General features: G+C 41.1%; 2 protein-coding genes across 7 annotated transcripts in view; both read right to left on the bottom strand.

Moving 5' to 3' along the window:
- CMYA5 (cardiomyopathy associated 5) overlaps positions 1-7,547 on the bottom strand; it is a 46,894-nt gene extending 39,347 nt beyond the window's left edge. Inside the window, exon 1 of the mRNA XM_030469842.1 lies at positions 7,369-7,547. Coding sequence (XP_030325702.1) covers positions 7,369-7,547 — 179 coding nt within the window. The remainder of the gene's footprint in view (positions 1-7,368) is intronic.
- A 5,688-nt stretch (positions 7,548-13,235) lies between these two features.
- Positions 13,236-15,944, bottom strand: part of TENT2 (terminal nucleotidyltransferase 2) — a 36,216-nt gene continuing 33,507 nt past the window's right edge. For all 6 annotated transcript variants that reach the window (XR_003989268.1, XM_030470904.1, XM_030470908.1 and 3 more), the window contains 2 exons: positions 14,464-14,543; positions 13,236-13,589 (listed from right to left, as the gene is read on the bottom strand). Coding sequence is in view for 5 of the 6 variants with exons in the window: in XM_030470904.1 (XP_030326764.1) it covers positions 13,515-13,589; positions 14,464-14,543 (155 nt within the window). In the remaining variant the exon portion in view is untranslated. The remainder of the gene's footprint in view (positions 13,590-14,463; positions 14,544-15,944) is intronic.

Raw genomic sequence — 15,944 nt, 5'->3', positions numbered from 1 at the left:
ACGAGCATAAGCAAAGTCATATTTAATCTGACAAATGTATTTTAGATGAAATTTTGTAAAGCTGCATGTTGCAAGGTTAATTCAATGAAGGGGAGGTGTCTAAATCTCTTGACAATGCAGGAAAAACAGTCTTTCATATGACCTTGTTTTGCCAATGTGAGATTGAACTGATTCTGGGGCTATTCTCCAGTGCGTGGTTATCTCACAGTATAATTTAAACCTTGCATTAAACACAAGATACTGTCAGTGTTTTAATAGCACCCACACTTGCTTTGCCAAAGTGTAAATGATTCTACAAAGCTCAAAGGAGTAGAGAATCTATCCTCTAGATATCCTAGAGTTTCATCCTCTAAGCACTCTACATATTTAAGTAATTTGGAATATATTCAACAATAAAAATATATTGAGCCCTCCACAAATGAATTAACGATGTTTTATAGAGCTAATTTTAGATGTTATGATAAATAATCAATACACTATCATATGCTGCAATCAAATATCTTTCGCTTCAAAAAAAAGGCTAGAGAAACATTTTCAGTGAAGCTAGAAAAAAACAGTTTTGGAAATAAGAGCTTGAAGAATAGTAAAAGCAATTAAAAGACATAATAATGTACTTTTTTAAAATTTAATTTAAGGTTGCAATAGTTATGACAAAAAAGCATAGAAAAGGTAATCAAAACACCCAACCCTAGTATTTCTTGAGCAGAGAGTAGTTTATTTAGGGAAATCATATTAGTAGCTGATGGAACAAAAGGCAGAGTATCTCCTGGCAAAGGCAGAGGCTTCAGTAGAGCAGAAGTGGTGAAGTCTTTGTTAATCCCACAGAACAGTGTAAACCTATGGCCACACAACATCCTACTTCCATTGAGCAGGGGGAAGGGTCACTTCCAGGTAACTACGGTAAAGTGCTTTTTCAGCAAGGCTGAAGAATTCTGGCTCTTGACCATGGGCTCAGAGAAGCAGAACCTGTCCAACCAACTGCCACAGCCTGCCACCCAGCACCACGCTGGCTGCCAGAGATGCCTGCAGGCTGCAGAGGCAGGGGGACACCCCCAAGGAGCAGTCAGCAGAGCTCTGGAAGGCACCGAGCACCTGGCAGAAGGCAGGTGTCTTTGAAGGAGAAGAGGGAACCCCGAGGAAAGCCATAATCACTCCATCAGGCAAACTCACAAAAGCAAAGCTTTTGTGAAGGGCACTCAGCAAAACTGCGCATTACTGATTGTAAACAAAAAGGTAGTCTGATACTGGGACTGCTGGCCTTATCTTCCCATGAACTTGCTCGGATGTCCTCAGTACTAACTAAGACTGAGGTCACCCTGTGGGACAGCAGCCTAACCAAGGCAGTTGTATCAACAGCCAGTGATGGGGCTTAAAGCCAGTGGTGGTGACTGGGCTGGCCTGGACACCATGACCAGCAGGACAGCTTGCACTAAAGCCCACAATTCGAAAAGAGTCTGACAGTACAATACTAAATAATAGCATCTTAGCCAAACAAACCAACCAACCCTTAAACAAATACAAACCCCAGAATGTACAGCAGATTATCTGCCTTGGTGCAGTACTCTCTCACAAGGCTAGCTCCATAAGGTAAAATTTACAGATTAGAGGAAGAGGCAAAGCAAACAAATCTACACCAATTTTGCTGCTAGCTTTTCCTTTGCCACCTTCATGGTTTGGTATTAGATTGACTGAAGCATAGCAAAATGAAAATAAAATAAACAAATAGAATAAAACAGTACTAAGGAAGCTTTCAGGTCTGATTTAAATCTATTTTTCTGCACTACCTGGCGTTATTAAATAAAACCCCACACAGAACAGAGCAGCACTTCCACTTCAGCTAATAGTGAATAAGAATGGGCTGCCCTGGCTCTGCCTGTGCAAAAAGCTTGAAATATTCACAACGTCGTCTCATTTCCAGTGTTGCAGTCACAGTCCATACTCTTCTATACCGCAACACGATGGTGCTTTATATGTTTAAGACCAGAATGAAAGACACATAAGTCAAACATTTCCTTGCAATATACTTTCAAATGCTGCCCTAGTTTTCTATATGATCTGCATGTTGCACAGTAGTAGCTGAAAGACCCCTCTCTAGTCAGAGGAAGTGTCTGCCATTGCCATGTTTCAGCTCCATAGATGCAGATACGAAGCCACTGACATCCAGGGACAAGAGCCAGTGCAGCCTTTTGTCAAGCAGACATTTCACACCCAATCCTGCCGGCACACGTGCTGTCAGTTTGTTATTTCACTGCTAGCGCACTGATGCAAACCTTTTATAATTCTTGGAGACACTGACAACTGGTTCTTTGCTTCTTGTCATAAAGGCTCAAAACTTGATATTTCTTATCACCTCCCCTACTTGTCGCAGGTCTCTGCTTCTCACTATGACTCCCGTGCTGTGTCCACTGGGATTACAGGCCTCCAATTCAGCCTGGTAGGCTGGCACACATTCCCTTATGTATTGTGCTGGAGAAGACTTTTCACCTCCCCATCTGCCGGGGCAGCCACATTCAGACATGCTGAGCGAGTCCAGCCCATCTGCGCTACACCACCACCCCTGAGAAGCACTGCACACCACCGGCTTTCTAAAATCCCCCAGAGCCTCCCTTTGTTCTCTTCACGCCAGACCTTGTCACTCCTGGTACCACCAAAACTTGCTGCTGTTTGCTCCTCACAAGCTGAAAACAACCCAGATAAAATGACCGACATGTCAAGTTGTGGCAGCGGCCTGCAATGACAAATCGCTCATTCCCTGAAGGCTCCTTCTTCACTCCAGCTGGCACAGAGCAGGGAGGTGGAAACTGGTATTGGCCAGCTTGCCTTCCCAGCTGAAGGAAATACTTGTTTTTCTGTGTTTGTGGTTCTGTAAATTCCTGCTGTTTCTGCCTTTACCATGCTGCTCCTTTCCCCTACAGCAATCAGTACGCTCAGCGAGGTCTCTGCCTATTGCTCTGCATTTCCTAGTGCTACAGCTTGTCCACCTTCTTCTTCAGGGTAAGAGAATAAGAAGCTAGAGAAAGTCACTATTTTAAACCCAGCCTTTCACTTGTTAGCCTACTGCTAACTTCCTTCTGCGTTAATGATGCTCCTTCTGGCCACACAGTGGCTCACACATCTGTCCAAATTCAAATGAATAATTGCCTAAAAGCAATAAGAGAGCTGCTTGCTTTGATAGAAAGCTGATTTTTATTAAGTGTAGCTGGGAGCCAGGAGATGGCCCTGTCTCACACACTTTGTTCCATTCCTGACCCTTGTAAATGTCTGGGAAGGAACATTTGCTGGTGTGCTGGCCTGTTTTTCCAGACATTAGCTCATGGTATGGCCTGGTGGCATTGCTGGTTGCAACTTCAGATGCTGTTTGAGACCCCACAGCACCTCTGTGCCCCGGAGGTCTGCCTTGCTCCTGCATTCTGGATTCTCCACCATACAGATCATGGAGGGAGCACAGGTATTGAACAAACACTTAGGTCTGGGTGCAAGACTTCCTTTACACAGTGATTTAATCACTTTGAGACCTAATGGGAAACTCCTGAAATGTGTTATTTCAGATCCAAACTGCAATGTAGACCTCTATCAAGGACTCAGTTCCTATCATCTGAAAGGCTGTAGAGACACAAGACACAGAGCGCCTGGTTGCCGGTCCCGGCAGAGCCCAGGGTGCATGGTGGGGCAGCCGGCTGCAGCAACCCATCTTGACATTCCGCCATGTCCAGCTGCTCCTGGTGCCCTTTTGCTGGAGCCTTTAAACAGGCTGTGTGGGGCAAAGGGAAGCCTCTGCTTCCCGCCACTCTGTCCATCCCTGCACCAGCACCTGCAGCCTTCCGCCCTGGCCCAAGGCAGGCGCTGCCGCATCCCATCTAGGAAACTAAAAACCACGCACTCCCTTTCCCAGCATCTTTCTCTGCTGTGAGGAGGGTATGGAAAACTTTTCCTCAGGAAGGCAAATCCCCAGCACTCCCCTTCTCACCATCCCATCTGCTATCATTCTATTCCTTTGCTCTCCCAGGTGCAGCATGCGCCACGTGGCTGGCAGTCCCCTTCACTGTGCTGGCCCTTTCATCCATTTCACCAATCATTCTAAGCAAGACTTAGCTCTAAAGCTTCCATACCTATGATCTTCTTGTGGAAGTACTGCTTCACTAAACAGAAATAAAGATCATAATAATAATAATACAGAACTCCGAGGTTTTCTCCCCATTTACTGGTCTTAGGTCACCATGAAATGAGTCCCATACCCATTCCAGGTAAACCAGTTACCTGGAAACATGTATAAATTGGCTGCAGAGCCATTTTTATGTAAGCCCTGCACACAGATTCATCCAGAGACTTTCCAACTGCAAAAGAAAATCATCTGGGAACTGTCTGAGGGACAGAACTGTGTCAGATCATCTCAATCATCAGTTAGAGACACAGATATTCCAGTGGGCATGCAAACCAGTTAACCAGTAAACTATTTCTGTATAGTTAGGCTTAATTCTCACGTCTACCAATATAAAAATTAAAACCTATTAACTTCATACTCATGTTTGCCTTAAAAAACACAATACATGCTTTCAAGATATTTTTCCTGTTTAGATTATTAATTCTACATGGAGCTAGAAACAAAAGATACCTGCCACAAACCATCTCAGATAGTAAAACACCCAAAGGGAAGAAAATATTGCATGAACCCTCTGAAGATCAGTGAGTGATTTATGCGGACAAGGATATGATACCTTATCACATCTTTATAACAGGTTCTGATGCTGCATGTCAGTCTCATTACTTGCATAAAAATCTGTGTTAGGAAACCAAATTATTTAAAGATTACACCAAGAAGGGTAAGAAAGATATGAAACCAAAACTTTTCTGTTTTTTAAATGCATGCATCATAACTTGGGGGCAAGTCAAAAACTCTGCTGCAGTTTTATTTCCTGTGCTGCTGCAGAGGGACTGGTGTGGAAGTGGAGTGGGTCGGTCAGGGCTCAGGGATTGGTGTCCCAGAGGAACAACAGGGCTCTTCTGCTTCTTTGACACCGGCACTTGCTGATCTTGGGCCTGCCATCTTGCTGCATAACTCTCTAATGAAATAGGTTTGAGGCTATTTAGCATGCTTAAAAGGTGGAAATGGTGACTGCAATGTTGCACAACCAGGTGCTGTTCACTGCGCGCAGAGGAGAAAGACAAAAGCAGTGGAGAGCTTGGAGTTGTTAAAAATAAATCAGTGACAGCAGAGTCCAGGACAGGCTGTCTTCAGCCAAGTTTGCATATTGGTTACACCTCCTCTAAGCTGTGTTTTCAAAGCACACACGCACACACAGAGATCTGTTCTGCAACAGTGGCTTGAAAACCTGTTTGTCAACAAATAATTAGCTTCCAGCCTGAGTAAGTATGTCCCAGGAGCTCGGCCCAGCTGCTCTTGGTTACCTAGCACCTCCCAGGAGCTCTGCCCAGGCGCTCGGCACAGGAGAAGTCCTTAATCTCAACAACTGTGCTGACATTTGCAACAACAAAATTTAAGCAGTTAAAGAGTCAGTTTTATTTAACTTCACTAAGCCACTGCTGAGCGCTCGGTGCAGTCACCATATCTGTGCCAAGCCCAAACTTTACATTGCCTTTAACCTAATTAAACTAATCAAATGGATTTAAAGTTACCACTGAGCCCAGCTGTTATAAACCTCTCTGGTAGACTCTGGCCTCTCTTATTAGTAAGACAGTTAAGAATAGACATAAACTCTGCAGTGCTTAATATAACTGAGAGCTGAAGGGAACGGTTGCTGTTTTAATTAAGCAGTGAGATGTAGTGCCCGAGCCTGCACTGTGCAGGCTGATAGCCAGCAGCAAGACCCAGCTGCAGGGAGCTGTTAACAGGCACCCATGGAGAAGCTGTCCTAGTGTGAGCAGTAAATAACTGTGAGGCTACATAGATTTCCCTCTCTTTAAGGGGAAAGTCAGCCGTTCCCGCTCATGTTTTACAATTAGAGTTTCATTATTCACATTTAATTGCAGAGTCCACACAGTTGTATTTTAGCTTCCTGCAGCGAGTAGCTCCACTCCAGCGACTTCAACTGGTTTTCTCGTAGAGCTGCACCCATGCTCAAGCAGTGTTTTTCAGCACATCACCCCTCTCTGCCAGGACGGGACTGAAGAGACAGCATCTCCCTCTGGAGAAACGCAGCATTACATTACCGGGGGCGTCCCAGTTTTTTCTTTGGAAAACTAGCTCTCTGTTTCGTCTGCAAGGAGGTTTTCCTGTTGTCCTAGGCTATGTTTCCCTGTTCGGCTTTCATTCCCGCAGCACTCGGCGTGGGTTCAGCTGCACAGAGACCCCACACCTTTCTCCTGCCATCTTTTTCTCCCAGTAACTTACAGCAATGTCAGAAAGTGCTTTGAACTGTGATACACCAAGAGCAGTTTGTAAATGCAGGATGGCTCCACAGCAACGAGCTTTTAGGAACTGTATGACCCAAATGTCTTAGAAAAAAGGGTTTCTGGAGATACCTAAGCCTGACAACAGTAATGCCTTTGGTTCTATCTACAGCATCCACCCAAACCCAATAGGCTTCACTCAAGACAAGGAAGAAATCTTGCGACCCGACATGTGCCAGGGCACTCTCAGGCGTCATGGTCTCTGAACCCAACATCGCCGGCAGGGCCAGAGGGCTCCGTCTGTGTGGACTGGGTTGCAGATGGCTCCCTTTCTGCACAGGACCAGGGCCATGTGCTGGGCGGCTGGCCATGGCCTCACTTGCTATTTTCCTCATGGTAGGAGCACGGTATTAGGACAACAAACTGTTTTGTGCAAGACTTAAGGGGAAAAAAGGAAGAAAAAGAAGTGATAAATTATTTATCATTTCACCCCAAAAATCAGCCACACAAATTGTAACCGGCAGTGGAGAGAGACATACAGGTTCTTCCTTTTTTGGAAAGAAGAGACTTAGGAGGGAGGGACAAACGGGAAGGAAGAATGGGTGTAAAAAGGAAAAAAATTCAATGCACCATTGTAATCTTTGACCATTTTCTCCCTGACAAGCTAATCTGCAGAGCATTTAAGATTGACATGTGACAAACAGTCAGCCAGAGAGGGAGGAGTAGAAGGAGATGCCACTTGAGCTGGCACGCCAGAGGATCTTTAAATAGAAAAGCCTGTAGGGAACTTGGGGCAGGCACTTATTGCACAAAACTTAATTATAGCCGTACCCAACCAAAAAAACCCCAATTAACAGACACCCCCTTCACCCCCTCAATTACCTGCAGCAGCTGGGGAAAAGGAGGGGGAAAGGCACTACAACTAGCACTGGGCCCCAGTTCTGGCATCTCCCTGGGCTGGTACTTTGGGGTGCAACTGTCAGCTCCCCCCAAGGCTGTGAGTCCCTGGGGAGGCAGTACCTGTTAGCCAGCTCCTCAGCTTCCCCTGGGTCCACAGCCTCTTCTTCCTCCTCCTCTTCTTCTTCCTCCTCTTCCTCTTCCTCCTCCTCCTCTTCTTCTTCTTCTCCCTCTTCTTCATCCCCTATGAAGGAGGAGGTCTCAGATGCCCTGTCGCACTCAGTGCTGCGGTTCCGCTCCATACCCTTCCCAGCTCAGGCCTTCGCCGGTGATTTTTACCCCCGACCCTGTCCTCCCCAGGGTTGCCTGAAGCAACTGTCATCCCCAGCAGCTCTCGCTTCTCCTGACTCAGGGCAGTCTTTAAATAGAAGGCAGCGAAGTTACAGCGCCGAGTCGCTGCTGATCCTGCCCTGGGTCCTAGCACCAACTGAGTGCCAGGACACGTGGCAAAACCTGACGTCCATCGATCTGGCTGCTCACCCCCTTCACCTGTCCAGCACGGCCGCTGAGGTTGTGTTATAGCACAGACATGGCAGCCGGGCAGTGGCAGGGACGAAGGGGACCCAGCAGACCTGCCCATGCCACCTCTAGCAAATTTAGGGGGTATGGCACAGATGAAGCAGAAGGGCGGTTCTTGTGGTCCCAAGAAAAGGTGCATTTAGTACATTTAAAAGCAAGTTCCAGCTCTGAGCATACACAGAGTGCCTCAAATTTGAGCTAGGGGGGGTCGAATATAATTCCATTAATGTAATTACTAGTGGATAAGCCTTTAATATTACCATACTGTAAGAGGTATCAGACGTGCTGTAGTTTTTAACAACACATGGAATATATTTGAACCCAAAAATCTGTTGATATGCTAAATCACAGAACATTTCAAATGTCTTCTTTGAGTATATTTGAACTAAATTAAATTTAAAGCAAAGACAAACTAGATTACCATGTAGGGTTTAGGTTAAGCTATGCTTACCCTTTATTTTACACAAAATGCACTGCTTTTCATGGATAAAATAGAAATATTTCCAACCTGTACTAGCTAAACTAATGAGGGGTTTTTTTAGTTATTTTTTAGAAAAGGAGTAGAAGCATCGAAACTCTAAATAAAGAACAACTAAGTTATTTCAGGTATGAAACACTGTATACACAGTATAACTAATATACCCCCCCTCCTTTTTTTTTTTTTTTGTTCTTCAAATAAATAGCTGGTTATAAATCAGTCAAACTCCTCCAAGTGTATATGGAAGTACAAGTACAGAAACACCCAAGCAGGTATTTCTGAGTACAAACTCTCTCTGCAATGCTAAACTAAAAATCTATGGACAAATTCAGTTGAAGCAAATTATTTCCTAACAGTGCATACAGATAAAACCTGCCTGCTCTCGTCCTACCCACTAAGGTACACAGTTCATGAAGTCAGAACATAATTTCTCAAAGAAGTGTACTTGAAACAGATACTAACTTAAACTCTGTATTTTATCATGAGCACAGAGACAGTGTAGACAGCACTACGAAAATTAGGGTACAGGACTTCACATTCTTTATAGGTGGAAGACAAGAGTATTACAATGTTCTTCAAAGCCCAGGTTGGATGGGACTTTGAGCAACCTGGTCTAGTGGAAGGTGTGCCTGCCTCTTGCAGGGCGGGATGGAACTAGATGATCTCTAAGGTCCCTTCCAACCTAAACCATTCTGTGATGATTCTGTGAAAGGCTTGTATTACACAATGCATACATGTCTTTCACAAGTGCTGATTCAGTCGTCAGCACAGCAAGAGGAATGCGAGTATTGTTTCACCAGAATAAATTATTTCTAGACCTAGTGCCTTCCCTTCTGTACTTCTCATAATTTAATTTGACCTGTAAGTTGAACAAAATAGTGTATTATTTCATGCTCTTCCTACAAATATTATACTCTAAAATCAGTGAGGGAAAGATTTATATCAAAACACACAAGGATTAGAGAAAACAAGACAAACTTAACAAAAGCAACTACTACAAAATACACAAGATAACTCAGGGCAGCAAAGGCCAACAAATCCAGAGTGACATTCTCTGATGGATTTAAATTGAATACCAACTATACTACGAATTGAGCCCAGTGACCCAAGTTCAAGTAAAGCATTGGTTTGAAACAAGCATTTGGGACGGTATTGACAAATGCTAACTTCAGGTTATCTACAAATCATCTTACATCCTTTTATCATGGCTACACATTTCTCCCTAACCACCATGTCAGCCCATAATTTGAGACTTGAAATTGGTTGATATTGAATTCTCGTAAAGGATTTCTTAAAAATAATCTCTCATACTATCAGAACACCTTAAGGTACAGAGAGTACACTTACAAAATCACATTTAGGAGAAGTGAAAGCAAAAGGGCTAGAAAAGAAACTTCAAGTTCCACAGTATACGGCCTATGCCAGTTCTGGCACTACTGTTACTGAATGGGAAGCTCTTGCTGATGATTAGTCCTCCCGTACACCTCTGAGCCTGTTAATTAAAAGCACTGCTAGAGAACTAAAGACCGTTCCTAAAATCCTAGATTAGAAGGTAGTAGTTTATGACATTATATAAGGTGAGAAATGACAGGCAAACCCAATGCCAAAACGAGCAGTCAAATCTAATCCTAAAATAATAGAGCTGAAGAAAAACATTTTTATTTCAAGGCAGTAAGAAGCCTCAAAGAAGTTTCTGTGTCCCTGCCCATGGCAGGGGTGTGGAATTAGATGGTCTTTAGGGTCGCTTCCAATCCAAACCATTCTAAGTTAGCATCTTGCACACATGCTGAAAGCTTAGTCAGCCACGAAAAACACCTTTTACCAAAGGTCTCTCAGAAAAAACTATTCCTGCTAGCGTGTATGCCAAGGGATAGGTGCGTGAGGAACATAGGAGTGATTCGTGTCAATAAATAGGAAATCTTAGTGATTATTATGTGTAAAAGAATATGATAAATGTCCCTGTCGACATAACAGTAAGAGGGAAGAAGGGATAAGGGAATAACTCCTTGGTTAATCACACAATTGCTGAAAGAAGTGTTTTGTTCCTTGTTTGGTTGCTTAAATGCTTTTAGGGGGTTAGGAATGTGTTCTGTTGTTGAATGTTGTGGAACCTAACCATATAAAAGTGGAATGTGTGAGGGCTAAGATGGTGATAAGACTCGTGATGGACATCTGTAATGTATATAGTTCCTATGCTTGCAAAGGTTTTTGCAAGGTCGTTTGGCAGGCATTGCAGCATACCAGCCTAAAACCGGTCGGGCCGGTTTTGTTGCTAGCCGAAGCAGGTTCTCCTGTCCGTTCAAGACACGCCTACCCCTGGAAGGTCGCTGCTAGCCGAGGCGGGAAAAGTCCGAAGCGGGAAAGTTTGAGACCCGCCTATCCCTGAAAGATATATAAACCAGGGGCGGGAACTGTGGGGTGTGCGTCTTGGTGGGCAGAGACTCCCGGCGCACCTAGCGCTGTTTGCTTGCCTTTATTTGTTTAATAAATTCTAAAATTCCTATTTGGGACTCGACTAATTTATAACAGGTGTGTGACTGCCCTTATTTTGAAGTTCAGAAGGGAAAACTTCATGCTAACATTAAGATTAATGATAGCCATTAGTGGATTTCTTGCTCTGGATGTGGGCCCAGAGTAGATGAAAATCCAGGTCATTAAATCTCTGAACAACTTCACACTACACAAAACTGAATCAAAGTTAGTTAAAGTTCAGCTCCTACTCACTTCCCCAAAACCATTTATTTTGTGGTATTTTATTTGACTTGTTCTGACAAAAGTTGCAGCCCATCATTTAACAAATATCATTATGTTCACCCACAGAAAGTTGTGCTGCTCTTGTTTGCCTTGACAGGAAAACAATATAATGCAGTATCTGCTGAGGTTTAGTTTCCAGAACTCTCAGATTTTTTAATAACATGCAACAGCACTGCCACTTTCTGTCCTCTTGCCACTAGCTTCTTTCTGTATAACCTAAACCACCTTGTACCTTGCTTAGGTAACACAGTAAATACCAGGGAATTTCCTGTTACTAAGAGAGGATGCAGAAAACAGGTTTGTCCCCAAACAATTAAGGAAAACTGCCATCTAGACTTTATATTTCTGATTGTTGATGTAGCTTACCAGAAGTTCATAAACTTGAGGAAACACACACGCACCGCCCCCCCCCTTCCAAATGGATTCTTTTGAAAGACACAGGACACTGTGGTTACAGATCATTATTGTATTGAAAAGATCACTGAGCTGGTGTGTCAATTTCTATGGAGTTGCACAGAGGTACCGCAATTTTTTCAACTGTCCATTTTAAGACAGTTAGGAAGAAGCAGTTTTAAACATAAAGAAATAATTTAAGGTGTGAGATACTCACACGTTAGGTGATGCAATGCGAACTCATAAGATAGACATGCTGACAGTTTTGTGCTTCACATCCAGCTCACCTGAAATACATTTTGGCAAGTTGGAACATGTACATCCCTTCTTAGTTAGCCTGTGGTGGTAAAGTTTTAAGTTTTCTAGACAGAGAGCTAGCCAGCATCTTTTTGAAAAACAGGGCAGCTTTCTCTCTTCCCAGAATCCACCTATGGCTTGTAGAACACCTCTGAATCCAGACATCATGCTGTATTAAAACTTTGTGCTTCCATTTTACATAAAGCAGATCAAGTGAATGTTTCACAGAGACCAAGTTTACCAACCTATACAGAGAAGGGCAGTTAGGGGAAACAGTCACATGGAGGGAGAACATTTTATTGGGTTGCTAGAGTCAGATTAAAACTGAAAGATTGTTTAAATTGCAGAAGGAAGCTCGTTTAGGAAGTAAACCAAAATACATAGACTAGATCATGATGAAGTGTGTAACCTCACAGCAGGAAGATAGTTTACAATTTCTAGACCTTCTAAATTGTAAAACTTGAAATAAATTAAACTTTAAGAGTTCGCACGAGATAGTGCTTGTCATTTTACATAGTTATAAGGGTTTTCACAATCTTATTTGAGACAGCAACAGATGAAACATTTACGTCTACCCAGACACAGCGCAGAATACCCATAAAGAAGTTTATGATTTGCAACAGGGGCTTTACCTTTACAGACCATTTCCTTTTCTACCTAATTATAGGTAATATTTTAAATAAGCAGTTTAAGTACTGGAAAAATACGATGTATCTTCCATATATAAATTTTATTTCATTTGACACCATACAAAATATTAAGCTTAAAAAAATAGAAGTACAGTTTTAACAATGAATTGGTCTTCAATAAGAAATACATGAGAGGCATAAATTGTGCTACAGGAGGTCTAAAAAGAGGTTCACAACTTTTTTGGAAAAGCTAACATTTAAGATCACTTACTTAAATTAAATTTACAGAAGCTGGCCAATTTAAAAATACTTACACAAAATCAGAACAGAAGCCCAGCTTATTGTAGAAGAGGGTAGGGCTGTGGGGTGATTGGGGTTTTTTTTGGTGATGGTTGCTTTTGTTTGTTTTCCAAAGCAGGCATCATTACTAATTCAAATATTTTAAAGTAAGCATTAAAAAGTATCTTGGCTACTCTGTGTGAATATGAAGCATTTATGTATATTGATTTGTCCTTTTTTATTTCAACTTCTTAGCAGTAGAACTGTTGCTTGAAAATTCCAGTTTAGATTACAGCTTATGGTATCTAGAACACTACAAACCCAAATCTAGCTTGATTTTCAGAAATTGTTGCTTGTTATTGCATGTAAAAGGGAAGTTTTTAAAACTGGAAAGTGCCAAGTTGAGCAGAAGTGCTTACTGCAATATGCAGATGCAAACTGTAATACTGCAAACAAACAGCATGGGCTGTCTGTTTATCAAGAAGCAGGTTCTGTGTGCAGTGCCTTAAGGATATAGTCAGACACACACTGTTGTCTGGCTCTAAATATCTTTATTTCATGGTTAAAAATGTCTGAATTAATGTTTATATTCCCATACTTTCCTTAAATCCTTGTGGTTTGCTGTGAGTTTCTTCTAGAAATAGACAATACAGGCATTTTCAGAAAACCTATATTTTAATGAACAGCTGTATTAACAATTATCAATAATGAAATACACAATCTTTCTTATAAACATTTTCTTAATGAAAGTTTACAAAGAAAAAGACATAATAAGACAATTATCCATGGGGTAACTGCCTCTTGATTTTGATACTCTCTATTTCAGCAGGATCCAGGAAGAAGAAAGTGAAAGAAGTTGGTTATCTTTTCAGTATGGCTGCTGTTAAGGGTAATACACAGTTCAGGTCTTTCTTGTTTTGTAATAAATGCCAAGACTGGGGAAAAAAGTACAAGGTTTTAAAAGGCTAGAAAAAAATATCTCTGCCATTAAGACTTAAATACCATTGTAAGCAGTAAGCCTCACAGATCCACAAAAATAAGGTTGGTATTTTACCCTTCTTGGGGGGGGGGTGGGGGTGGAGGGTTTTTTTGATTGTTTGGTGTGGGTTGGTTTTTTGGGGTTTTTTTCAGAGAAGAAAAAAAACCCAAAAGGTACACAAAACGCAATGAACTATTGAGGAAGGTACAGCTTTTCAAGAGAGTGGATTTGTGGAGACTCAGATCTTAATATTATTTAAGCATTATGTTGATATTCTGACTGCAAAATAATTGTTGCAAATTCATACACGTCAGATTTCCTGATACAAGATGTTACATACTGACATTTCCAGAACTTAACTGGCTTTAAAATAGGTTATTTCAATTTTCTTCTGTATTCTAGTGGGAATTGTAAGACAAATCTATAGGCCACGAACCTGCAAATAACTGCAGTGACCCTCCTGTCTTTACGCAGAATACACTTAAACCACAATATGCAATGAAAACCACAGGAAGAATAATCTCTCAAGGGCAATGAGACAAACAGATTCCTTAGGGTTCTTTAAAAAAAGTGCAGGATATTAATCCTACAATTGCAGTTTTAAGCAACTGTCATTCCTTATGGACGTAAGCCTGATGCTTAATGTCTGCCATTAGTCTTACTACATAATTCTCCAGACATTTTTTAAAAAAACCACATTTCTACTTATATGGTACAAAACCTAGAAATATTCATAAAAGAAACATGAGAAACAAGCAGGCTCGATGCTAGCATTTGTCTATCTTGAAAACCAAACTGACTGAAAAAATTAAACGAGATGCAATATTTACCTTCAGAAATTGACCTCTGATTAAATCAAACTTCTGTTTTTCATGTACAGCTCTAGCAGTATTTGTCCTATCAAAGGGCTCTGCAAGATAAACCACAAAGATTGAAAGTGTTAAAGAAATCTACAGCTAGGCTGTCTTCACTGAGCAAGTAATCAGACAAAACCCAGAAGGGTCAACGTATCACTGCTGCACAAGAGTGTTTTGAGTGGCTGATTTCACTTTGCTTCTCAATCTTTATTTCTACATAACATCAATTAAAAAAAGCCCTGCACCCTGGATGCTCCTATGGTACGTAGTCCATAATAAAGTCACGTTATTGTATCTATTGAAGCATACTTCTATTGTGATAAACTTATGCATCACTAATTATTTGTTACGGCTTAATAGTCTGTGTTGACATAGCAGAATATGATTTTGCATACTAAAATGTTTTGAAACTTATTACACCTGTGCCTCTTGGAACTGTTAACTTCAGATTCATCTTATTCAACAGCTTCTTAGTGAAATACAAGGATATACAGTAAACTATTTATTATAAATTTTTCTATAAGATGCATCAACTGCTGTAAAAATAGATTTTATCAGTTCATCCCCATTCTACAGTTTCCATTCATAAATTAACAATTTGGGGCTTCTAACATACTTTAGACACAAATTTATACAATATTTCCCCTCCCTTTTTTTTTTACTAACATCATTAATACTTTGAAACTTTTTTTTTTTAATTGAAAGATTACAGAAGTATTCCTTGCTACTGATAGGGTTGCCAACATTAAAGCAATAAATACAAAAAAATTTGTAATGCAGAGATTACACATTACAATCCACTACAAAACAGATTTTATAGGGTTTTTTTGCCTTACTAGAGAACTGCTTAAGAAACATGGTATATTTCACACTGGCAGAATGTATGAAAGTCCTTAAGGGACACAGAACCACAGAAATAAGCCTTAAGGCAAATAAAAACAGAGCACAATTTTTTCTTTCAGCGAGCCTAAATACAGTGCTACGTACAGAATTATAGCAACTTGCAGGCATAGACTTGTGTAATCTATAAACAACTACATTTAAAATCTTAATATATGCAGTAATACCAATAACTGAAATTTTAGTCTGCTAAATGGAAAATCTGGCAAAGACTTGGAAAACATAATATGATAACATGTTTAGCTAGCTTTTAAAAGCTTCTTCTCAAAGTACACAGAATTTTATCTACACAATTTGTTAAACTAGTTTAGCTTAACAGCTGTTAAAAGCATGAAGTGTACTTCAAGATGAAATAGGAAATTAATTTTTCCCTTCCATTTTAGAAGTAAAAGCTTGGTACGTGAGGCTAAAACCCACTCTCAAAACAGTCTTGAAGCACATTGTAACAAGAAGGAATCAGATGCACCACCTCTAGATAATTTTGATTTTTTTTAAAAGTTCAAATGCAAAATGCACTTTTAATGAAAAGTTGTATGTAAACAAGCCCATTTAGT

The sequence above is a fragment of the Strigops habroptila genome, chromosome Z (genome assembly GCF_004027225.2).
Source record: "Strigops habroptila isolate Jane chromosome Z, bStrHab1.2.pri, whole genome shotgun sequence".
NCBI lineage: Eukaryota > Metazoa > Chordata > Aves > Psittaciformes > Psittacidae > Strigops > Strigops habroptila.
The sequence above is the reverse complement of the archived record's forward strand: the minus strand, read 5'-3'. Positions and strand labels throughout refer to the sequence as shown.